General features: G+C 41.1%; 2 protein-coding genes and 1 pseudogene across 3 annotated transcripts; 1 reads left to right on the plus strand and 2 right to left on the minus strand.

The window, feature by feature from the left end:
- Positions 1–2741: 2741 nt before the first annotated feature.
- Positions 2742–5594, minus strand: LOC148106280 (uncharacterized). The gene has a single exon (XM_087843890.1). It carries the CDS (start codon positions 5124–5126, stop codon positions 3066–3068), a length of 2061 nt encoding a protein of 686 aa, XP_087700016.1. The 5' UTR covers positions 5127–5594; the 3' UTR covers positions 2742–3065.
- Positions 5595–9445: 3851 nt separating this feature from the next.
- LOC148106281 (uncharacterized) lies at positions 9446–11994 on the minus strand. The gene has a single exon (XM_087843892.1). It carries the CDS (start codon positions 11491–11493, stop codon positions 9547–9549), a length of 1947 nt encoding a protein of 648 aa, XP_087700018.1. The 5' UTR covers positions 11494–11994; the 3' UTR covers positions 9446–9546.
- On the plus strand, positions 11708–26094 carry LOC148106282 (uncharacterized; annotated as a pseudogene). Its single transcript, XR_015719248.1, has 3 exons — positions 11708–11716; positions 11893–12023; positions 25484–26094. The product of XR_015719248.1 is annotated as an uncharacterized LOC148106282 (transcript).
- The last annotated feature ends 116 nt before the right edge of the window (positions 26095–26210 follow it).

The following is a 26210-nucleotide window of genomic DNA, read 5'->3' on the forward strand; positions in this document are numbered from 1 at the left end:
TTATAGAATATTCTTAATTGCATTATAATATTGCATTTTGACCTTCTTGAAAATAGGGTAGCAGTAGTAACAGGGTTACTAACCCTCTGGGAGTTAATTTCACTAACATGAGGGAGCGCTTCCTGAGAGTAAGTTATATTTCTACCTTTTGTGAACATGAATATTAATTAGGACTAGAAATAGACTGGAACGCATATTTAGTACCCTTTGTTTTACTAGAACACTGCAGCCACAGAAGCATGCAAACAATACTTACAAATTGCAAGTATTGGTTTTTGGCTCCCCTCAGTGGTTACCTCTGTGCAGGCCCAGCTCTATGCTATTGCAATATACACTTGCCAGCCCCTTCTTAAGTTTCCCAGTTCAACTGCTCATCAACACAAATGTGTAATCAGCCAATCACATGGCAGCAACTCAGTCGTCTATTTAAGCATGTAGGCACGGTCAAGATGACCTGCTGAAGTTCAAACAAAGCATCAGAATGTGGCAGAAAAGTGATTTACGTGACTCTGAATTTGGCATGGTCATTAGTGCCGGGAAGGCTAGTCTGAATATTTTAGAAACTGTTGATCTACTGAGATGTTCCCACACAACCATCTCTAGAATGCTTATTGTTGATATCAGAAGTCGAGGAAGAATGGCCCGACCTCTGGCCATTCTGGGCACACGAGTCAACTCTTGAAGCAGAACTACACTAGCATAAGACCACACTGGGTGCCACTCCTGTCAGCGAAGAACAGGAAGCTGAGGCTACAATTCACATGGGCTCAGAAACATTTGACAATAGAAGAGTAGAAATACTGCCTTGGTCTGATGAATATAGAACTGCAACATTCTGTTAGGCTTAAACAACATGAAAGCATGAACCCATCTTGTCTTGTAACAGTTCAGGCTGCTGCTGGTGGTGTAATCATATTGGGGGTATTTTCTTTGCACAGTTTGGACCCCTTACCACCTGAGCATTGTTTAAACCCTACAACCTATCTGCGTATTGCTGGTGGCCATGTCCATGTTCCTTTAGAGTAGAGGCGGCTTCAAAAAGTTAATGCACTTGATGTTTCTTGAACATCACATTTAAGAAACATCTAGTGTATTACCCGTTGGAGTGAGTTCACTTTACTCAAATAGCCTCCACACAGTCTCAGATCTCAATGCAATAGAGTAGTGATGGGTCGGTCACGAACGAAATGGCTCTTAGAGCTGGTTCTTTGACGTGAACGACGCGAGCCGGCTCCTTATCACGAGCTGTGTTTTGTTTTTTTTTCTTTCTCTCACCCTCTATCTCGCACTTTTTTTCCACGTCACTCAGCATGCGAGCCTTGTGCTTTACGCTGGGAAGAGGGGGGAGGGGCGGTAGTTACACAGTAGCACAGGAACAGAGCAGGAGGGAGAGAAAGAGAGCCAGGGACAACAACGTCACATTAGAAAGGTATAGTAATCATCCACTGTACTCAAGCGCTTGAATTCAACCTAAAAGCCCTGCTGTCATACAGAACCAAGTACCCTCCACGGAAACTCTAGCTAATGTCACAACTGGATCTGATGAGACAGCTATGATTTCTGGACTCGAAGTAAATAATCCTGAATCAATTTATACAACATCAGTTTGTTTGTTTTGCTTTCATAACAAATAGTTTGAGCCTTTAAAAAAAAGAAAAGAAAGTATCATCAAGAGAAAGACAATAAGCTGCCTAGTTTGTTCGAAATACACCGCAGTATAATATTATATCACATTTTTTTATCTCTAGTTTTTCGTGTCCAGTTATTTACAAATGAATACTGTGTAATGCTTGTGTAAGTGAAAACCTGTCCGTCTACCTTGATCAGATTTTTACTGCACTACAAACTTCTAGTATGATTAAAAAGAACAAAGAAAGCACAATGAATATAAACAGAATATAATGCTTTTCACTTAAAAGTAAATACTGCCCAGAGAGTGAACTACTGTGGTGGAGTGCTTCTGGTTTACGATATAATTTACACGTGAGCCTTGAATTCCAGTTTATGAAATGGCTCTTGCTGATCATGCAAATACCTCTCTGCCCTGTCCTCACTTTCTTTTATCTTTGTTCCATGAAGTTGGGACATATTAATGATATTTTTTCCTGTAAAATTCAGTAACTCTTCCTTTTGCTAACAGTTCCAATGTCTGTCAAAGTGTACAGGTCCTTCTCCAAAAATTATGATTTTGTGATAAAGTTCATTATTTTCTGTAATGTACTGATAAACATTAGACTTTCATATATTTTCGATTCATTACACACAACTGAAGTAGTTCAAGCCTTTCATTGTTTTTATATTGATGATTTTAGCATACAGCTCATGAAAACCCAAAATTCTTATCTCAAAAATTAAGCATATCATGAAAAGGTTTTCTAAACGAGCTATTAACCTAATCATCTGAATCAACGAATTAACTCTAAACACCTGCAATCATAGAATGATTACAATATTGAAAAAAACAAATGCCTGAATCCTAAATTGTGGATATCCTATTGTTGTGATCTAAAATGTAACACTAAATGTGATTAAAACACTAAAAATCTGGACTCCTGGGCTCAACGACTGCAAGGATCACCAGCCCGAGGAAAACACAAAATACACATGACCCCATGACAAAGACAATTCATTCTTGAATGAAGACATTGATCTGACTTTTTAAAATTTTGCCAATTGTGTTTATTATTAATTTGGGAAATAGCAAGGTGTGTGTGTGTGTGGGGGGGGGGGGGGGGGGGGGGTGTAAAGAAGAAGGGAAAGGAAAGGGATAGAAAGAAGGAAAGAGATAGAGGAGAGAAAACCCCAACAATCCCCTCTGAGCAAGCACTAGGTGCGACAGTGGATAGGAAAAGCTCCCTATAAAGGAAGAAACCTATGACAGAACCAGGCTCTAGAGGGGGCAGTCAACTGTCGGGACTGGTTGGGGGGTGAGGGTGAAAAGAGAGAGGGGGGGGGGGGGGGAGGGGGGGAGAGATGGACAGGTGTTAGGAGGTAAAGGGAGACAGGGGAGGGAGAGGTGTCAGGAGAGAAAGGGAGAGAAAGGGAGAGAAAGGGAGAGGAGAAAATTAAGATGGGACAGAGGTGGAGGAAGACAGGGTGACATCAGCAGTAGAAAAAGTAGAAAAAGAAGAAAAAGCAGGAGTGTTCTTCCTCCAGAAGAAGCGGAATCTTTTTTTCTTCTTTTCCATCAGCTTTTCCACGAGCACTTTTTTCTCAAGGATGAGGGTTCTCAGCTGATCGATTGTCTCTGCATTCTCCTTCTCAAGTCTCTTGCATGTTTTCTCCACTTCTTCTAATTTGGCTTGTTTGTCTTCAAGCCTTTCTTTCATTTCTTTAGATGTTGCCTCCTGCGTTAGCTTTCCCTCGTGCAGCTCTGTATAACTCTGTTGGAATTTGTTGTGCGTGTCTTCCAACTGCTGACTGCTCCTCTCGATTTCTTGAAGTGTACACTGCAGGTCTTCGTTTGGCTTCTCCAGTTGTTGCTTTAGCACCTGCATCTCAGTGTTTTTGCACTTCAAGTTGTCTGAAAGTTCCTCGAGTTCTGTGTTTTTTCTCAGCATGTCATTGAGCTTACTCTGCATCTCTGAGCATTGGTTTTGCAGCTTTTCCTTTTCCTCTTCCAGTTCAGTTGTTTTGTAGTTCAGTTTGTTATAAAGTTCTTGCAGGTTTTGGTTTTTCCTCTCAAAGTCCTGGAGAATTTCTTTGTCTTCTTTCTGCTTTATTTCCTGTTGTTCTTGGTCTTGAAGCAGCTCTTGATATTTGTGCAGTGTTTCATCAAGCTTTACCTGCAGCGCTCGGTGTTGTTCCTGCACACCTTGCATGTCTCTCTGGTTAATGTCCAGTTTTTCTTTCTCTTCAAGGATTTCTTTATTCTTTTGCAGAGCTTCATCAAGCATTACTTGCAAGCATTCGTTGTGTTTCTCGATCTTCTGAAGCTTGCAATCCAGATGTTTCTGTTTCATGTCTTGCTGTTCTTTCTCTTGAAGGAAATCTTTATTTCTCTGCAGTGCTTTATCAAGCTTTATTTTCAGCTCTGTGTATTTTTCCTGCATGTCTTCAAGCTTGCAGTCCATTTGTTTCTGTTTAATTTCTTGTTGCTTTTGTTCTTGAAGCAACTCCTTATTTTTGTTCAGTGTTTTATCAAGCTTTACCTGAAGCGCTTTGCATTTTTCCTCCATGCCTTGGAGTTTGCGCTGCTTCATGTCCTGTTGATCTTTTTCATGGAGGAGCTCTTTAATTTTTTGCAGAGCTTCATTAAGCTTGATTTGCAAGCCTTTGTTGTGTTTCTCCATGTCCTGAAGCTTGAAATCCATTTCCTTCTGTTTTATCTCCTGGAGCCTTTTTTCTTGAAGAAAGTCTTCATTTGTGTGCGGTCTTTCATCAGGCTTTGCCTGCAGCGCTCTGTATTTCTCCTCCATGTCTTGGAGTTGGCACTGCATGTCTCTCTGGTTAGTGTCCAGTTTTTCTTTCTCTTCAAGGATTTCTTTATTCTTTTGCAGAGCTTCATCAAGCATTACTTGCAAGCCTTCGTTGTGTTTCTCGATGTTCTGAAGCTTGCAATCCAGATGTTTCTGTTTCATGTCTTGCTGTTCTTTCTCTTGAAGGAAATCTTTATTTCTCTGCAGTGCTTTATCAAGCTTTATTTTCAGCTCTGTGTATTTTTCCTGCACGTCTTCAAGCTTGCAGTCCATTTGTTTGTGTTTAATTTCTTGTTGCTTTTGTTCTTGAAGCAACTCCTTATTTTTGTTCAGTGTTTTATCAAGCTTTACCTGAAGCGCTTTGTATTTTTCCTCCGTGCCTTGGAGTTTGTTCTGCTTCATGTCCTGTTGATCTTTTTCTTGGAGGAGCTCTTTATTTTTTTGGAGAGCTTCATTAAGCTTGATTTGCAAGCCTTTGTTGTGTTTCTCCATGTCCTGAAGCTTGAAATCCATTTCCTTCTGTTTTATCTCCTGTAGCCTTTTTTCTTGAAGAAAGTCTTCCTTTGTGTGCGGTCTTTCATCAAGCTTTGCCTGCAGCGCTCTGTATTTCTCCTCCATGTCTTGGAGTTGGCACTGCAAGTCTCTCTGGTTTATTTTCAGGTGTTCGTTCTCTTCAAGGATTTCTTTATTTTTTTTTCTCTGAGACATGTTTGAATCTGTAAACTGTCACTCTCAAAAGGATCCAAATGTTTTAAAAGATTTCTCTGGCGAATGTTTGAACGCTACGAACATAAATGCTGCGAATAACGGACTAAAAGTGGTTGTGTCTCACCCCTATTTAAGGGTTTTTTAGAATCAAAGGATCAAAGGATCAAAGGACAAAGTGGTCATAAGATTCTAAACGTGTCATAGTTGCCAACAGATGGTGGCAGTTTTTTTGCATTTGAAAATAAACAATGGGCTGATTTCAACACCATTACAAGAAGTGTTGTTAATAGAGATGGACCGATCCGATATTACATATCGGTCCGATACTGACCCAAATTCCTGGATCGGATATCGGCGAGAAATAAAAAATGTAATCCGATCCATTAAATATCAAAAAAGCACCTCACAAAACTCGCTACACGGCGTAACTCTGCTCATAACCGTAGCACGTTGCAGCAGTGTGGTCACGTGATAGAGCGGCTGTGTGCTACCAAACCAGCAGTTATCCCAGAGAGAAGTAAAGCAAGTGTGTAAGTTCATCTCTGAATGTTTGTAAAGCATTCCAGCGTTAAGCTTAACAACCAATACCTGGAGCGACTGCCTCTCTCTCTCTCTCTCCTGCTCCCACTTCAATCGTGAAACTGATCAATGATCAGCTGATCGGCATTTCTGTCGCGAGTCCGTCTCTCTTCTTTGTTTTTGGCCCACTTTGCACCAGAAAGAGGAAACCAGCGGCTGAACAACAGCAGCACGTTTAACCTTGATAAGCTGTTGTTAGAATTTATTTAATATTACTTTCTACACCAGGATCTTTTTCTATGCAGCTGACGGCTGGTAACTGTGCAGGGGCGGATCTAGCAAAGTTTAGCCAGGGGGGCCGATAGGGCATGAACAGGGAAAAGGGGGCACAAAGACATACTTTTCTTTCTTATTCTCATTTAAAATGTCGAGCTTTTAATAAATAATTATCTGACTCTTACACCCAAAGTTTTAATCTGATGTAAAATATATATATAAGTCCATTACTGTATATAGTAACTGTTAATTCTAATATACCCTAGTAAGCTATAGTACTTTTTCCTTTGGGAAGGAACCATCTGTGCAGTCTGCAAATCTGTTGAAGAAAGATGTTGAATCTATTTAATTATTCTTGAAAAATAATTTATTTCTGTGCATTTTCCCCCTGCATCAAATTAAATTTGATTACATCGATTAAGCATCATGAGGTGGAGGGTGGTTCCCTATTTTTTTTTTGCTGGGAGTTTGCAACCCTATTAGTTAGGTTGCTTAATATTTCTGCTAAGTACTCTTTAAAATACCAGAACAGGGAGGATGGAGCAGGTTTAAGTTTATTAGATTGATATTGCTGAACTATGAAATATTTTGGGTGCAGTGTATTTTTTTACATACAGGTATGACAGAATAGCTTTAGTGTTGTTATTTATTTAAACTTGAGTATAAACTTATACAAAATGCAGCAAGATATTAAAAAACGTTTTATTGATTAAAAAAACAGACTATATCGGATTCATATCGGTATCGGCAGATATCCAAATTTATGATATCGGTATCGGACATAAAAAAGTGGTATCGTGCCATCTCTAGTTGTTAATCATTCTTTTTAAATCATAATCAGGTTACCACAAATTGTTTTTTAATTTAGTAGTCTTTGTCAGTTTGTCAGTGGGTAAACAATTCATAATGCACCTTCAGGAACATCAAGTTACTCTTAGTACTGCATACTTGCAATGAATAAGTTGTCCTAACAGTCATCTTAAGTAAACTTTACTCAATTTTTTGGAGCTAACGAGTTTGCATAGTTTTTTGAGTTCTGGGAACTAATTAGATTTTACAGTGCAGTAGTTTGAACATTTATAATAACATTTCTGCACACTGGAACAAACCTGTCTCCTTTTCTAGAACTGTTGCTAACACTTATGAGATGAAAATGAATCTTCCATCGTGAAGATAGAGAGTGACAAATGTTACTTTTCTTTTTTTGTTTATATCTAAACTTTAAAAACAAAAAAAAGAAACTGTTGAAATTACCTGGACTGCCTCAGCCCAGGTGATGTAACATTAGCAGACAGAGGGTTTGATGTTGCAGAATCTTTGGAGCTGTACCATGCTGAACTGAAGAGCCCAGCTTTCACCAAAAGGAAGAACTAACTGGTGTTATGTGTCAAATTAACTGACATGTTAGCTGGTGGAGTACCCACTGCATTTTATATATATATATATATATATATATATATATATATATATATATATATATATATATATATATATATATATATATATATATATATATATATATATATATATCATCTCCTTGTTATAATAAATAATCAAAAACTTTATTTAAACTAAGATTTTAAAAAGATGTGCAGTGATCGATGTGCTCTCAGGCATGTGCTTCAATCCACACACAAATACAAAACGACCTGACCACACGTACAACTGTTTCACAAACTCTATAAAGCATTCACACTCCAATGGATGCATCAGAAAGCAACTTGGGATTACGATCTTGTCCAAGGATATTTGGCCTGCAGACTGGAGCAGCCAGGGATCAAACCAGAAAACTTTCTGATCAAAAGCTGACTTGTGCTAAATCCTGAACGGCAGCCACCCCATTTTAGCCAGCCAAGATTAAATGGCACATTCTTTAATTACAGAGTTAGGGATTGTTACATGGAACTCAAAAGAAATGTTGAACCCATCTCGTGTCCTGTGTCTTCTAAAGCTGTCTGTACTTTTACAGACAAAAGTTCATCAGCAAACAGTTTGCAGGCCTCTAATTATCAGGCTGTACTCAAGCGCTTGAATTCAACCTAAAAGCTGTGCTGTCATACAGAACCAAGTACCCTCCGCGGAAACTCTAGCTAATGTCACAACTGGATCTGATGAGACAGCTATGATTTCTGGACTCGAAGTAAATAATCCTGAATCAATTTATACAACATCAGTTTGTTTGTTTTGCTTTCATAACAAATAGTTTGAGCCTTTAAAAAAGAGAAAAGAAAGTATCATCAAGAGAAAGACAATAAGCTGCCTAGTTTGTTCGAAATACACCGCAGTATAATATTATATCACATTTTTTTATCTCTAGTTTTTCGTGTCCAGTTATTTACAAATGAATACTGTGTAATGCTTGTGTAAGTGAAAACCTGTCCGTCTACCTTGATCAGATTTTTACTGCACTACAAACTTCTAGTATGATTAAAAAGAACAAAGAAAACACAATGAACATAAACAGAATATAATGCTTTTCACTTAAAAGTAAATACTGCCCAGAGAGTGAACTACTGTGGTGGAGTGCTTCTGGTTTACGATATAATTTACACGTGAGCCTTGAATTCCAGTTTATGAAATGGCTCTTGCTGATCATGCAAATACCTCTCTGCCCTGTCCTCACTTTCTTATATCTTTGTTCCATGAAGTTGGGACATATTAATGATATTTTTTCCTGTAAAATTCAGTAACTCTTCCTTTTGCTAACAGTTCCAATGTGTGTCAAAGTGTACAGGTCCTTCTCAAAAAATTATGATTTTGTGATAAAGTTCATTATTTTCTGTAATATACTGATAAACATTAGACTTTCATATATTTTCGATTCATTACACACAACTAAAGTAGTTCAAGCCTTTCATTGTTTTTATATTGATGATTTTAGCATACAGCTCATGAAAACCCAAAATTCTTATCTCAAAAATTAAGCATATCATGAAAAGGTTCTCTAAACGAGCTATTAACCTAATCATCTGAATCAACGAATTAACTCTAAACACTTGCAATCATAGAATGATTACAATATTGAAAAAAACAAATGCCTGAATCCTAAATTGTGGATATCCTATTGTTGTGATCTAAAATGTAACACTAAATGTGATTAAAACACTAAAAATCTGGACTCCTGGGCTCAACGACTGCAAGGATCACCAGCCCGAGGAAAACACAAAATACACATGACCCTGTGACAAAGACAATTCATTCTTGAATGAAGACATTGATCTGACTTTTTAAAATTTTGCCAATTGTGTTTATTATTAATTTGGGAAATAGAAAGGGGTGTGTGTGTGTGTGTGTGTGTGGGGGGGGGGGGGGGGGGGGGTTGTAAAGAAGAAGGGAAAGGAAAGAGATAGAGGAGAGAAAACCCCAACAATCCCCTCTGAGCAAGCACTAGGTGCGATAGTGGATAGGAAAAACTCCCTATAAAGGAAGAAACCTATGACAGAACCAGGCTCTAGAGGGGGCAGTCAACTGTCGGGACTGGTTGGGGGGTGAGGGTGAAAAGAGGGGGGGGGGGGGGGGGGGGGGGGAGAGAGAGAGATGGGACAGGTGTTAGGAGGTAAAGGGAGACAGGGGAGGGAGAGGTGTCAGGAGAGAAAGGGAGAGAAAGGGAGAGGAGAGGTGAAAATTAAGATGGGACAGAGGTGGAGGAAGACAGGGTGACATCAGCAGTAGAAAAAGTAGAAAAGGAAGAAAAAGCAGGAGTGTTCTTCCTCCAGAAGAAGCGGAATCTTTTTTTCTTCTTTTCCATCAGCTTTTCCACGAGCACTTTTTTCTCTAGGATGAGGGTTCTCAGCTGATCGATTGTCTCTGCATTCTCCTTCTCAAGTCTCTTGCATGTTTTCTCCACTTCTTCTAATTTGGCTTGTTTGTCTTCAAGCCTTTCTTTCATTTCTTTAGATGTTGCCTCCTGCGTTAGCTTTCCCTCGTGCAGCTCTGTATAACTCTGTTGGAATTTGTTGTGCGTGTCTTCCAACTGCTGACTGCTCCTCTCGATTTCTTGAAGTGTACACTGCAGGTCTTGGTTTGTTTTCTCCAGTTGTTGCTTTAGCACCTGCATCTCAGTGTTTTTGCACTTCAAGTTGTCTGAAAGTTCCTCGAGTTCTGTGTTTTTTCTCAGCATGTCATTGAGCTTACTCTGCATCTCTGAGCACTGGTTTTGCAGCTTTTCCTTTTCCTCTTCCAGTTCAGTTGTTTTGTAGTTCAGTTTGTTATAAAGTTCTTGCAGGTTTTGGTTTTTCCTCTCAAAGTCCTGGAGAATTTCTTTGTCTTCTTTCTGCTTTATTTCCTGTTGTTCTTGGTCTTGAAGCAGCTCTTGATATTTGTGCAGAGCTTCATCAAGCATTACTTGCAAGCCTTCGTTGTGTTTCTCGATGTTCTGAAGCTTGCAATCCAGATGTTTCTGTTTCATGTCTTGCTGTTCTTTCTCTTGAAGGAAATCTTTATTTCTCTGCAGTGCTTTATCAAGCTTTATTTTCAGCTCTGTGTATTTTTCCTGCACGTCTTCAAGCTTGCAGTCCATCTGTTTCTGTTTAATTTCTTGTTGCTTTTGTTCTTGAAGCAACTCCTTATTTTTGTTCAGTGTTTTATCAAGCTTTACCTGAAGCGCTTTGCATTTTTCCTCCATGCCTTGGAGTTTGCGCTGCTTCATGTCCTGTTGTTCTTTTTCTTGGAGGAGCTCTTTAATTTTTTGCAGAGCTTCATTAAGCTTGATTTGCAAGCCTTTGTTGTGTTTCTCCATGTCCTGAAGCTTGAAATCCATTTCCTTCTGTTTTATCTCCTGGAGCCTTTTTTCTTGAAGAAAGTCTTCATTTGTGTGCGGTCTTTCATCAGGCTTTGCCTGCAGCGCTCTGTATTTCTCCTCCATGTCTTGGAGTTGGCACTGCATGTCTCTCTGGTTAGTGTCCAGTTTTTCTTTCTCTTCAAGGATTTCTTTATTCTTTTGCAGAGCTTCATCAAGCATTACTTGCAAGCCTTCGTTGTGTTTCTCGATGTTCTGAAGCTTGCAATCCAGATGTTTCTGTTTCATGTCTTGCTGTTCTTTCTCTTGAAGGAAATCTTTATTTCTCTGCAGTGCTTTATCAAGCTTTATTTTCAGCTCTGTGTATTTTTCCTGCATGTCTTCAAGCTTGCAGTCCATTTGTTTCTGTTTAATTTCTTGTTGCTTTTGTTCTTGAAGCAACTCCTTATTTTTGTTCAGTGTTTTATCAAGCTTTACCTGAAGCGCTTTGTATTTTTCCTCCATGCCTTGGAGTTTGCACTGCTTCGTGTCCTGCTGATCTTTTTCTTGGAGGAGCTCTTTATTTTTTTGCAGAGCTTCATTGAGCTTGATTTGCAAGCCTTTGTTGTGTTTCTCCATGTCCTGAAGCTTGAAAACCATTTCCTTCTGTTTTATCTCCTGTAGCCTTTTTTCTTGAAGAAAGTCTTCCTTTGTGTGCGGTCTTTCATCAAGCTTTGCCTGCAGCGCTCTGTATTTCTCCTCCATGTCTTGGAGTTGGCACTGCAAGTCTCTCTGGTTTATTTTCAGGTGTTCGTTCTCTTCAAGGATTTCTTTATTTTTTTTTCTCTGAGACATGTTTGAATCTGTAAACTGTCACTCTCAAAAGGATCCAAATGTTTTAAAAGATTTCTCTGGCGAATGTTTGAACGCTACGAACATAAATGCTGCGAATAACGGACTAAAAGTGGTTGTGTCTCACCCCTATTTAAGGGTTTTTTAGAATCAAAGGATCAAAGGATCAAAGGACAAAGTGGTCATAAGATTCTAAACGTGTCATAGTTGCCAACAGATGGTGGCAGTTTTTTTGCATTTGAAAATAAACAATGGGCTGATTTCAACACCATTACAAGAAGTGTTGTTAATAGAGATGGACCGATCCGATATTACATATCGGTCCGATACTGACCCAAATTCCTGGATCGGATATCGGCGAGAAATAAAAAATGTAATCCGATCCATTAAATATCAAAAAAGCACCTCACAAAACTCGCTACACGGCGTAACTCGGCTCATAACCGTAGCACGTTGCAGCAGTGTGGTCACGTGATAGAGCGGCTGTGTGCTACCAAACCAGCAGTTATCCCAGAGAGAAGTAAAGCAAGTGTGTAAGTTCATCTCTGAATGTTTGTAAAGCATTCCAGCGTTAAGCTTAACAACCAATACCTGGAGCGACTGCCTCTCTCTCTCTCGCTCTCTCCTGCTCCCACTTCAATCGTGAAACTGATCAATGATCAGCTGATCGGCATTTCTGTCGTGAGTCCGTCTCTCTTGTTTGTTTTTGGCCCACTTTGCACCAGAAAGAGGAAACCAGCGGCTGAACAACAGCAGCACGTTTAACCTTGATAAGCTGTTGTTAGAATTTATTTAATATTACTTTCTACACCAGGATCTTTTTCTATGCAGCTGACGGCTGGTAACTGTGCAGGGGCGGATCTAGCAAAGTTTAGCCAGGGGGGCCGATAGGGCATGAACAGGGAAAAGGGGGCACAAAGACATACTTTTCTTTCTTATTCTCATTTAAAATGTCGAGCTTTTAATAAATAATTATCTGACTCTTACACCCAAAGTTTTAATCTGATGTAAAATATATATATAAGTCCATTACTGTATATAGTAACTGTTAATTCTAATATACCCTAGTAAGGTATACTACTTTTTCCTTTGGGAAGGAACCATCTGTGCAGTCTGCAAATCTGTTGAAGAAAGATGTTGAATCTATTTAATTATTCTTGAAAAATAATTTATTTCTGTGCATTTTCCCCCTGCATCAAATTAAATTTGATTACATCGATTAAGCATCATGAGGTGGAGGGTGGTTCCCTATTTTTTTTTGCTGGGAGTTTGCAACCCTATTAGTTAGGTTGCTTAATATTTCTGCTAAGTACTCTTTAAAATACCAGAACAGGGAGGATGGAGCAGGTTTAAGTTTATTAGATTGATATTGCTGAACTATGAAATATTTTGGGTGCAGTGTATTTTTTACATACAGGTATGACAGAATAGCTTTAGTGTTGTTATTTATTTAAACTTGAGTATAAACTTATACAAAATGCAGCAAGATATTAAAAAACGTTTTATTGATTAAAAAAACAGACTATATCGGATTCATATCAGTATCGGCAGATATCCAAATTTATGATATCGGTATCGGACATAAAAAAGTGGTATCGTGCCATCTCTAGTTGTTAATCATTCTTTTTAAATCATAATCAGGTTACCACAAATTGTTTTTTAATTTAGTAGTCTTTGTCAGTTTGTCAGTGGGTAAACAATTCATAATGCACCTTCAGGAACATCAAGTTACTCTTAGTACTGCATACTTGCAATGAATAAGTTGTCCTAACAGTCATCTTAAGTAAACTTTACTCAATTTTTTGGAGGTAACGAGTTTGCATAGTTTTTTGAGTTCTGGGAACTAATTAGATTTTACAGTGTAGTAGTTTGAACATTTATAATAACATTTCTGCACACTGGAACAAACCTGTCTCCTTTTCTAGAACTGTTGTGTAACCCAGTTCCTAAAATCATCTCAAACAAAAGAGAAGAAAAATTAAAACATTTAATGTTCATTGTTCTGTTCTTACTGTCCCTGTTAATGAAACAGAAACAAGATCAAAATATTTATTTAAACATAGAAAGGACGCAGATTATATATGATATGCTCTGGTCAAACAAGGGTTAATTTTTTCAGAGGGTTGATGAGCTCTGATGAGAGCCTATTGTTTTACTCCACTCCTCGCATGTCAGCCAATCGGTGAAGCTCTGGGCAGCTCTTGTCCCTCCTTAGTACCAGCTCCCAAGTTTTCAGTCTCTTGCTTCTACAGCCAAACAGAGCAGACGGACTAAAACTTTGTTATCGGGCAGAGCGAAACCGGAAGGTTTACTGAGCTGTGGCTTCACGTAACGCTGAGCATCCACTCGACGGCGGTCAGGTTTTTATATGGGACGAATCCAAAGACCAGGTCAGCGATTCCAGAACCCAGAGTGTTCCAGTGTTCATTGGATGGCGAGCCAACCCAAGATCCTAGGAGACGATATACATATACACGCACACTCACACGACTACAATCCTCTACTGTACAAGTAGTACGGTAGGACAGACAATCACACACACTCCTTGTCGGACAAATTCTATTGCCATACACCCGTTTGTCATGGGCCCCACCGGTATCATTTGGACTTAAAAAAAAAGACTAATTCTTTTATTTGTGCACAATTTTATTTTATTCTATTTTTTTGCTACTTTGGGGGAATTTTTTTTTATACTTGACATTCTGTTAAAACCTATTGAAATACTGTGTTGGTTACAAATTTATTTTACAAGGCTTAACGTCACTAAAGTACTTTTAAAGCCACACAACTGTGTTTGTCTGGTTTCTCTGCCATTCGTGTACCAGAGCTCTAAGAGTCGTTCTCAGTCTTCTGATACTAGCCCAAATTACTTATCACCTTGGTAATTATCCATTGGTACTTTATATAATTCTATGTAAGTGCTACAAAAGTGGCGAGCCAGCCAGGAGCTCTTTGGTGCATGAATATCAGCAGTGAAACCTCCTTAAAGTGTGTATTGTCATTGAAACATCTTTTGCTATTGCCACAAGATGGATTTTGTATTGAGCTCAGGTATCAAAGTCCCCAATGCAGTAATTGTTAGTGGTATACTCAATTCATCGGATGATGAAGAGGTTCTTGACTTTTTGAAGCAGTATGGTACCTTTAGAGCCGTCCCAGTTGTAGATCCAAACTCAGAATTTTTCAAAAACCTGATCGTTGAGTACCGAAGTGGTAACTCCATTGATGCCTTAACTGATCTTTTGTCATACACATATGAAGTTGAAGGGAAGCCCGCTGTAAAATACCATGTAAGAGCTCTCTCCAGCGTTTACACTGCCAAGGTGGGAGGCAGTGCTACTAAATCCTACTTAGATGAAATAAAGCAGGTGGCAAAACTGAGTGGCAAAAGTTTTGAAGAGGTACTGAAGTCGATGATGACAGAGATCAGTGAAATCATTGGGAGTTCAGAGACCGATGATGAATGTATGCTCTCCTCCATGCAAGTTGATGATCCAAACAGGGAGAACCAGCTTCACCCCTCTCTTGAAACGTCTGAGATTGCACGCCAGCAGTTGTCTGAAGAACTACCACAGGTAGGATTGATTCAAGGTGGTACGGAGCCACACCTACCTGTTGATTTCAAAAAGAGCCCATTTAGTGCGGCAAACAGTTTCAACCCACCTGAAATTCAGAAAGTCATTGTGGAACACATCGTGAAGAAAGATGACTTGATTGCACATTCATATTCTCCAATGAGACTCCGCTCATTCTCTGGCAGGATCCCCAGACCCAGCGGTGAGACGGATTATGACACATGGCGTTCACATGTTGAACTTCTCAGGAAAGACCCTGCCATGTCTGAACTTCAAAAATCTAGAAAGATCTTTGAGAGCTTGTTGTCCCCTGCAGCTGACATTGTTAACAGACTGAGCCCAGAAGCTACACCTGAAACTTACCTTCAGTTGTTGGATGCAGCTTTTGGAACAGTGGAAGACGGAGAGGAGCTTTTCGCTCAATTCATGAACACTCTTCAGGATCCTGGTGAAAAGGCCTCTGCATACCTCTGCCGTCTTCAGGGCGCATTGAACCTCACTCTGAAGAGGGGAGGAGTCTCTGCTGAGGATGCCGATAAACACATTCTCAAGCAGTTTTGTCGTGGATGTTGGGACCACACCTTGCTCTCAGATCTTAATCTTGAAAACAAGAAAAGCCAACCTCCAACATTCTCAGAACTTCTATTAATGCTCCGAACAGAAGAAGATAGACTGGCAGCTAAAGCCACACGGATGAAGAAACACCTTGGTTCAACCCGGCAGCGGGTTGTGGCACACTGTCAAAAGACTTGCACCTGTAGTGAGCTACAGACAGTGACTCAATCTGATTCTGACCCGTTGACAGATCTGAGGAAGCAAGTTGCATCCCTACAGAGTCAGCTTACTAATTTGATGGCAAAGAAACAGAAGAAAAGCTCGAAGCCTAAGGACAGGGCTGAGTGTGATTTACGTGAGATGGCTATGGCAACACCTAGCATCAAGGTCACAAGTGCGAAGCCTGCCAACTTGCGGCAGAGCACCCAGCCAAGACCATGGTACTGCTTCAAGTGTGGTCAGGATGGCCACATCTCAGCAAGTTGCAGTAATGACCCAGACCCCACTCTTGTCGCTGATAAGAGGAAGCAATTGAGAGAGAAGCGTCGCATTTGGGAGATGCAAAACACTCCATCTGCTGACCAGGATTTTTAGACGCAGTCTCAGTTGTGGGGCAAACTGGGACTGAAGCAGGTCAACATCGTCCCGCTAAATCTGGAAGTCAAGCTAAACCAGGAGCACAGGCCACTTTGAGGCAATCCCATGTTGGAGAACAACCTTTCAGACTACCTAAGAGGCTCATAGGCACAAAGAGTACAGGTCAAGTCACGATCAAAGGTAAGGTGTGCAGTTGTCTCCTTGACACGGGTTCTCAAGTGACCACTGTCACCAAGTCCTACTATGACCAGTATTTGTCTGAGCAACAGATAGAGCCACTACATGACCTTCTGGAAGTTGAAGGGGCCAATGGGCAGCTTGTACCTTACCTGGGTTATGTTGAGATTGGAATCACCTTTTCTAAAGACTTTCTTGGTGCTGAACTAGAAGTCAAAACGCTAGCTCTAGTAGTCCCAGACACCGGGACATTAACCAAGTCTTGTGTATTGATTGGAACAAACACTCTTGATGTAGTGTATGAAATGTACACAGAGGCAAACCCAGAGGGCTACCAACCCATTCCTCATGGGTACAGAACCGTACTCAAAGTACTGGAGTTGCGGCAAAAGCAATGTTCAGATGAAAACGTTGGATTAGTGAGGATGCGTGGAAAGGATGAAGTGATCGTCCCAGCTGGGAAAACAGTCGTTCTTGAGGGGACAGTATCAATCAAGGAATTTTACACTGAGAGATCTGCCCTGTTGGAATATCCTTCAGTATCTTCCCTGCCTGGTGGGCTTTTAGTACAAACCTGTCTCCTTGACTTGCCGAGCAACCAGTCGTGCAAACTACCTGTAGTAGTTTCCAATGAGTCAGAGCATGACATTACTATCCCAGCTAAGAGCGTGATTGCAGAACTCAGTGCAATACAGACTGTCCTATCTCACAAACACATTGTGAGTGAGCCATCAGAGTGTGAACCATCCAAGACCTCTAGTGTGACATTTGACTTTGCCGACTCTCCTATCCCTTCTGACTGGAAAGACCGCATTACTCAAAAGCTGAGCAGTATGCCAGAGGTCTTCGCCCAGACTGATCTGGATTTTGGAAGGACGGACAAGGTCAAACACCACATTAAGCTATCAGATGAGACACCATTCAAACACAGAGCCCGACCGATTCATCCGCACGACATAGAGGCTGTTCGAAAGCATCTGCAAGAGCTTCTCGCAACTGGAGTAATTCGCGAGAGCGAGTCCCCATTCTCCTCGCCAATTGTTGTGGTCAGGAAGAAGAACGGTCAGGTACGTCTGTGTGTTGACTACCGTAAGTTAAACTTACAAACAGTGAAAGACGCATACGCCCTCCCAAGACTGGATGACACCTTCACCGCACTTTCAGGTTCCAAGTGGTTCAGTACACTCGATCTTAAGTCTGGCTATTATCAGATCGAAGTTGCAGAGAGTGATAAGCCCAAGACTGCCTTTGTCTGTCCACTAGGTTTCTGGGAGTTCAACCGTATGCCACAGGGAGTGACAAACGCGCCAAGTACTTTTCAGAGGCTTATGGAGAGATGCATGGGAGACATAAATCTCAAGGAAGTTGTTGTTTTCCTGGATGATCTCATAGTTTTCTCGAAAACCCTTGAGGAGCATGAAGCCAGACTCATGAAAGTCCTGGAACGCTTAAAGGAGTATGGGTTAAAGCTGTCTCCCGAAAAGTGCAAGTTCTTCCAGTCCTCAGTTCGGTACTTGGGGCATGTTGTTTCTCAGCACGGGGTGGAAACTGACCCAGAAAAGACGGCCACACTTAAAACTTGGCCAGTCCCTCAGAACCTCAAGGAGCTGAGATCCTTCCTTGGGTTCTGTGGGTATTACAGACGGTTTGTTAAAGGCTACTCAAGTATTGTGAAACCGCTGAACGATCTGACGTCTGGTTATCCACCACTGAGGAAACATTGCAAATCAAAAGGGAGGAGTAATCAGTATCATGATCCAAAAGAGCCGTTTTACGAACGGTGGACCCCTGCATGCCAGAAAGCATTTGAGGCTATCATTGACAAGCTAACGTCGCCTCCAGTCCTGGCCTTTGCTGACCCAAAGCTGCCTTACATCCTTCATACAGATGCGAGCACTACGGGCCTTGGAGCAGCCTTATACCAGGAGCAGGAGGGACAGCTGCGGGTTATCGCCTACGCAAGTAGAGGTTTGTCAAGTAGTGAGTCCCGCTATCCAGCACATAAGCTCGAGTTTTTGGCTTTAAAGTGGGCTGTAACAGAGAAGCTGAGTGACTACCTCTATGGCAATCAGTTCACTGTTGTCACAGACTCAAACCCTCTGACCTACATCCTCACCTCAGCAAAACTCGATGCAACCAGCTACAGGTGGTTGGCGGCCCTCTCTACCTTCAATTTCCGACTCCAGTATCGTTCTGGAAAACAAAACGGAGATGCCGATGGACTCTCACGTCGTCCTCATGGCAAGCTACCTGATGACCTTACATCTCAAAAAGAGAGAGACCGGATATGCCAGTTCGCAAAACAACATCTGTCAGATCCTGACCATATTGACTCAGTCGATCAGGATGTTGTTCATGCTATCTGTGAGAGACAGTTTGTTTATCATTCAACCACCTCTGAAGCTTTGGGTGATGATGCAGGTATATCCCTTGTCGAAAGTCTTGCCATTTCTGGAGATGCTGTACCTGACAGCTTTGAGCAGGAAGAGACGTTGGGAGGCCTAGACACCATTCCCAAACTCTCACAGGCAGATCTCAGAGACAGCCAGAGATCTGATCGGTGCATCAGACATGTTATTACTCAGATGGAGAGTGGGGAGAAACCCCCTCCCACATTGAGGAAAGAACTTCCAGACATAGTCCTGTTGCTGAGAGAGTTAAACAGGTTTGAGCTGTGCAATGACATTCTCTACAGAACACGAAGAGAAGGCAATAATAAACATTACCAGTTGGTCTTACCTGAAGACCTGCGAGAGTCTGTGTTGACAAGCCTACATGACAACATGGGTCATATGGGAATAGAGCGCACACTCGATCTGGTCAGAGCCAGGTTCTACTGGCCGAGAATGTCCTCAGATGTGGAGAAAAAGATAAAGACCTGCCACAGGTGTGTACGCAGGAAAACGTTACCTGAGAAGGCTGCACCTTTGGTGAATATCATGACGACAAGACCCCTCGAGTTAGTCTGCATGGATTTCCTATCCATTGAACCAGACAGCAGTAATGTGAAAGATGTTCTTGTCATCACAGATCATTTTACTAAATATGCAGTCGCTATCCCAACATCGAACCAAAAAGCTCGGACTGTTGCAAAGTGTCTGTGGGACCATTTCATAGTACACTATGGCATTCCTGAAAAATTACACAGCGATCAAGGGCCTGATTTTGAGTCTCAGCTGATCAAGGGGCTGTGTGAAGTAGCAGGCATACAGAAGATTCGGACTACGCCGTACCATCCCAGGGGCAACCCGGTGGAGCGTTTTAACCGAACACTCTTAAGTATGCTTGGAACTCTGGAGAACAAAGACAAGTCACATTGGAAGGATTTTGTAAAGCCTTTAGTTCATGCGTACAACTGTACCAAGAACGAGGTAACTGGATTCACACCGTATGAGCTGATGTTTGGGCGTCAGCCACGGTTGCCTGTCGATTTGGCTTTCGGTTTACCTGTGAGAGAACAACAAAACAAGTCACACTCCCAATATGTTAAGGACCTCAAATCCCATCTTGAGGAGAGCTATAGAATAGCTACACGGAGTGCTGCAAAGGTAGCCGAAAGGAACAAAACCAGATTTGACAAACATGTGACCACATCTACCTTGGAAATCGGGGACCGAGTGCTGGTAAGGAACATACGCATTCGAGGAAAACACAAACTCGCCGATAAATGGGAGCAGACCGTCTATGTGGTGGTAAAACGAGCTGGAGACCTCCCCGTCTACACCGTTAAACCAGAGGGCGGGAATGGCCCCATACGCACCCTACACAGAGACCTCTTACTCCCTTGTGGGTTCCTCTCTGCAGCCAAGGAAGTGAAACCTGAACAACCAGAACCAAAGAAAAGACCCAGAACGCGACAGACCACTCACAAAGACAAGGAAAGAGCAGATCACCCCTCGGATGAGGATGATATTGTTTCAGTCCACTGGTTTGCAGATAGATCAGTGCCAAATGACTCGGTGTACATTGTCAAGCGAGATGTTCTGCTGACTCATAAATCAAGTGTTGGTCGGGATGATGTGATTGTAGATCAAGACAAGTTGGCTGGTAATACTTCAGCTTGTACAGACACCATATCCGATGTTGTTCCAGCCAGTCCTGCTGACCATAACCAACATTATGACAATCAGATCGCAAGTTATGGAGAAGCCTCGTATGAGGAAGACTTACCTGAAACGGAAAGAGACTTACCTGGAAATGACGAATCTGAAAAGGAAAGAGACTTACCTGGAAACGACGAATCTGAAAAGGAAAAAGACTTACCTGGAAATGACGAATCTGAAAAGGAAAGAGACTTACCTGGAAACGACAAATCTGAAAAGGAAAAAGACTTACCTTCTATGGATCGCCCTGACATGAGGGATGAACAAATCCTACTTCTCTCAGACATGTTAGGGAGTGATGAGGAAGGAGAGGACTTGATATTTGACAGGGAAACAGTAAACAAAGAGAGAGATGAGCAAATAAACAAAGAAATTCCTGTCCGACGATCTGAAAGAAGTCGCCAGCCACCAAAAAGGCTAGACTATGCCGAATTGGGAAATCCCCTTGTCACTGTGGTCAAATCATTATTTCAGGGTTTAACCACAGCTTTCATTGACTCTTTAAATGCTAAAGCTGAATTATTGTTCTTAGATGATGCAGTTCGCAGTGGACATGCAAAGGGACTTGCATGAATTCAAGAGGGGAGGGTGTAACCCAGTTCCTAAAATCATCTCAAACAAAAGAGAAGAAAAATTAAAACATTTAATGTTCATTGTTCTGTTCTTACTGTCCCTGTTAATGAAAGAGAAACAAGATCAAAATATTTATTTAAACATAGAAAGGACGCAGATTATATATGATATGCTCTGGTCAAACAAGGGTTAATTTTTTCAGAGGGTTGATGAGCTCTGATGAGAGCCTATTGTTTTACTCCACTCCTCGCATGTCAGCCAATCGGTGAAGCTCTGGGCAGCTCTTGTCCCTCCTTAGTACCAGCTCCCAAGTTTTCAGTCTCTTGCTTCTACAGCCAAACAGAGCAGACGGACTAAAACTTTGTTATCGGGCAGAGCGAAACCGGAAGGTTTACTGAGCTGTGGCTTCACGTAACGCTGAGCATCCACTCGACGGCGGTCAGGTTTTTATATGGGACGAATCCAAAGACCAGGTCAGCGATTCCAGAACCCAGAGTGTTCCAGTGTTCATTGGATGGCGAGCCAACCCAAGATCCTAGGAGACGATATACATATACACGCACACTCACACGACTACAATCCTCTACTGTACAAGTAGTACGGTAGGACAGACAATCACACACACTCCTTGTCGGACAAATTCTATTGCCATACACCCGTTTGTCATGGGCCCCACCGGTATCATTTGGACTTAAAAAAAAAGACTAATTCTTTTATTTGTGCACAATTTTATTTTATTCTATTTTTTTGCTACTTTGGGGGAATTTTTTTTTATACTTGACATTCTGTTAAAACCTATTGAAATACTGTGTTGGTTACAAATTTATTTTACAAGGCTTAACGTCACTAAAGTACTTTTAAAGCCACACAACTGTGTTTGTCTGGTTTCTCTGCCATTCGTGTACCAGAGCTCTAAGAGTCGTTCTCAGTCTTCTGATACTAGCCCAAATTACTTATCACCTTGGTAATTATCCATTGGTACTTTATATAATTCTATGTAAGTGCTACAGTTGCTAACACTTATGAGATGAAAATGAATCTTCCATCGTGAAGATAGAGAGTGACAAATGTTACTTTTCTTTTTTTGTTTATATCTAAACTTTAAAAACAAAAAAAGAAACTGTTGAAATTACCTGGACTGCCTCAGCCCAGGTGATGTAACATTAGCAGACAGAGGGTTTGATGTTGCAGAATCTTTGGAGCTGTACCATGCTGAACTGAAGAGCCCAGCTTTCACCAAAAGGAAGAACTAACTGGTGTTATGTGTCAAATTAACTGACATGTTAGCTGGTGGAGTACCCACTGCATTATATATATATATATATATATATATATAGATATATATATATATATATATATATATATATATATATATATATATATATATATATATGATCTCTTTTTTATAATAAATAATCAAAAACTTTATTTAAACTAAGATTTTAAAAATATGTGCAGTGATCGATGTGCTCTCAGGCATGTGCTTCAATCCACACACAAATACAAAACGACCTGACCACACGTACAACGTGTCCAGTTATTTACAAATGAATACTGTGTAATGCTTGTGTAAGTGAAAACCTGTCCGTCTACCTTGATCAGATTTTTACTGCACTACAAACTTCTAGTATGATTAAAAAGAACAAAGAAAACACAATGAATATAAACAGAATATAATGCTTTTCACTTAAAAGTAAATACTGCCCAGAGAGTGAACTACTGTGGTGGAGTGCTTCTGGTTTACGATATAATTTACACGTGAGCCTTGAATTCCAGTTTATGAAATGGCTCTTGCTGATCATGCAAATACCTCTCTGCCCTGTCCTCACTTTCTTTTATCTTTGTTCCATGAAGTTGGGACATATTAATGATATTTTTTCCTGTAAAATTCAATAACTCTTCCTTTTGCTAACAGTTCCAATGTGTGTCAAAGTTTACAGGTGCTTCTCAAAAAATTATGATTTTGTGATAAAGTTCATTATTTTCTGTAATGTACTGATAAACATTAGACTTTCATATATTTTAGATTCATTACACACAACTGAAGTAGTTCAAGCCTTTCATTGTTTTTATATTGATGATTTTAGCATACAGCTCATGAAAACCCACCCTCTCTTTCCGCTTCACTCCGCATGCGAGCCTTGTGCTTTGCGCTAGGAAGAGGGGGGAGGTGCGGTAGTTACACTTGCAGTAGCACAGGAACAGAGCAGGAGGGAAAGAGAGAGAAAGAGAGCCAGGGGCAACAGCATCACATTAGAAAGGTATAGTAATCATCCACAACTATTTTCAGTTGCGGATGATAAAGGATTCAGAAAGTTTATTCATGCAGGCCCATACAGTGGGGCAAAAAAGTATTTAGTCAGCCACCGATTGTGCAAGTTCCCCCACTTAAAATGATGACAGAGGTCAGTAATTTGCACCAGAGGTACACTTCAACTGTGAGAGACAGAATGTGAAAAATAAATCCATGAATTCACATGGTAGGATTTGTAAAGAATTTATTCGTAAATCAGGGTGGAAAATAAGTATTTGGTCAATAACAAAAATACAACTCAATACTTTGTAACATAACCTTTGTTGGCAATAACAGAGGTCAAACGTTTACTATAGGTCTTTTCCAGGTTTGCACACACAGTAGCTGGTATTTTGGCCCATTCCTCCATGCAGATCTTCTCAAGAGCAGTGATGTTTTGGGGCTGTCGCCGAGCAACACGGACTTTCAACTCCCGCCACAGATTTTCTATGGGGTTGAGGTCTGGAGACTGGCTAGGCCACTCCAGGACTTTCAAATGCTTCTTACGGAGCCACTCCTTTGTTGCCCGGGCGGTGTGTTTTGGATCATTGTCATGTTGGAAGACCCAGCCTCGTTTCATCTTCAAAGTTCTCACTGATGGAAGGAGGTTTTGGCTCAAAATCTCACGATACTTGGCCCCATTCATTCTGTCCTTAACACGGATCAGTCGTCCTGTCCCCTTGGCAGAAAAACAGCCCCATAGCATGATGTTTCCACCCCCATGCTTCACAGTAGGTATGGTGTTCTTGGGATGCAACTCAGTATTCTTCTTCCTCCAAACACGACGAGTTGAGTTTATACCAAAAAGTTCTACTTTGGTTTCATCTGACCACATGACATTCTCCCAATCCTCTGCTGTATCATCCATGTGCTCTCTGGCAAACTTCAGACGGGCCTGGACATGCACTGGCTTCAGCAGCGGAACACGTCTGGCACTGCGGGATTTGATTCCCTGCCGTTGTAGTGTGTTACTGATGGTGACCTTTGTTACTTTGGTCCCAGCTCTCTGCAGGTCATTCACCAGGTCCCCCCGTGTGGTTCTGGGATCTTTGCTCACCGTTCTCATGATGATTTTGACCCCACGGGATGAGATCTTGCGTGGAGCCCCAGATCGAGGGAGATTATCAGTGGTCTTGTATGTCTTCCATTTTCTGATGATTGCTCCCACAGTTGATTTTTTCACACCAAGCTGCTTGCCTATTGTAGATTCACTCTTCCCAGTCTGGTGCAGGTCTACAATTCTTTTCCTGGTGTCCTTCGAAAGCTCTTTGGTCTTGGCCATGGCGGAGTTTGGAGTCTGACTGGTTGAGGCTGTGGACAGGTGTCTTTTATACAGATGATGAGGTCAAACAGGTGCCATTCATACAGGTAACGAGTGGGGGACAGAAAAGCTTCTTACAGAAGACGTTACAGGTCTGTGAGAGCCAGGGATTTTCCTTGTTTGAGGTGACCAAATACTTATTTTCCACCCTGATTTACGAATAAATTCTTTACAAATCCTACCATGTGAATTCATGGATTTTTTTTTCACATTCTGTCTCTCACAGTTGAAGTGTACCTCTGGTGCAAATTACTGACCTCTGTCATCATTTTAAGTGGGGGAACTTGCACAATCGGTGGCTGACTAAATACTTTTTTGCCCCACTGTATGACAGAGAATATGCATCTTCTTTTTCTTTTCATATTTTAATTTATATTTAATTGTGTTGTGGTTTGCAGTGTTTTGTGTTGTTTCACTTTAAATTTGTTTGAAAAGAAAAAGCTGAAAATTTAAATAGTTAAAAGTTGAAATGTGAATAGTTGATTTTTGTATTATATGATTTATTTATTACATTTTATGTGGAGTGAATAAATAAAAGTATATTTACGGTGGCCCCTACAGACAAAGCACATACAAACTTCAAATCAGATGTATGTTGCTATTTCTTCATACATACATGTGTCAGAATAGGTATCAATTTACATACAAGATTACACTTTCTGAAAACGGTTAACTCAGTCATGTACATCCCAGTCTCTAACTTATGCACCACTGTTTTACACCTTTTAGTTTTTAGTTTAGTTGTTGTTCAGTATAATAACCTTCTTTCTTACATTATTATCATTGATGTTTTCTTTAGGAGTGGCTTTTACAGAGGCATGGTGGGTCCGTTACCAGATCCCTGCTTGTTCAGAATAACGGAGGCATATGCAAAATTTAATATTGAGGACAGGCCACTTGTGACCAAAATGAACATGAGACCTGACAAGCCCCTTGTGGAAAGTGCCTTTGGGCTGGTGCAGGAGGGCAGTGTTCTGTCATATCAGCAGCTGGTTTTGACAACCCGGTACATCACACTACACCGTGATGCACCACCAACACTGCACTTGCCTCTGCAGGGGTATGACATCTTGCCATCAGACTGTGTGTTTGTGTGCTCAGAAGAAGAGCTTCTGCATCTGAAAAGCTTGTCTGTAACTCTGGAAATGGCTCACAAAATAGAGGAAACTACACGTGAGCAAAGCTCTTCGTCTGAGTGGCATCAGCTCAGCAGGCCCAGAGTGACTGCCTCTAGGTTTCGGGAGGTGTGTCACGTCAGAGGCCAGAGCTCGGCAGAGTCACTAGCAGAGCGTATATTGAAGGGAACAAGGCAGACAGCAGACATAAGGAGAGGAACTGAGATGGAGCCTGCAATAGCAGCAGAGTATAGTAGGCTAATGAATGTTAACTACTCACCCTGTGGTCTGGTCATTCACCCCATTGCCCCCTTGCTTGCTGCATCTCCTGATGGTGTTGTTTTTGACCCCAATGAATACCCCCAGTTTGGCCTCGTCGAATTCAAATGTCCCAATGTACAAAACTTTGAC

Source organism: Neolamprologus brichardi, chromosome 1 (genome assembly GCF_056152115.1).
Source record: "Neolamprologus brichardi isolate AB-2024 chromosome 1, ASM5615211v1, whole genome shotgun sequence".
NCBI lineage: Eukaryota > Metazoa > Chordata > Actinopteri > Cichliformes > Cichlidae > Neolamprologus > Neolamprologus brichardi.

Bases quoted from the DNA above. Each gene is read 5' to 3' on its own strand.
- LOC148106280 (XM_087843890.1), bottom strand. From the start codon at position 5,126: ATGTCTCAGAGAAAAAAAAATAAAGAAATCCTTGAAGAGAACGAACAC.
- LOC148106281 (XM_087843892.1), bottom strand. From the start codon at position 11,493: ATGTCTCAGAGAAAAAAAAATAAAGAAATCCTTGAAGAGAACGAACAC.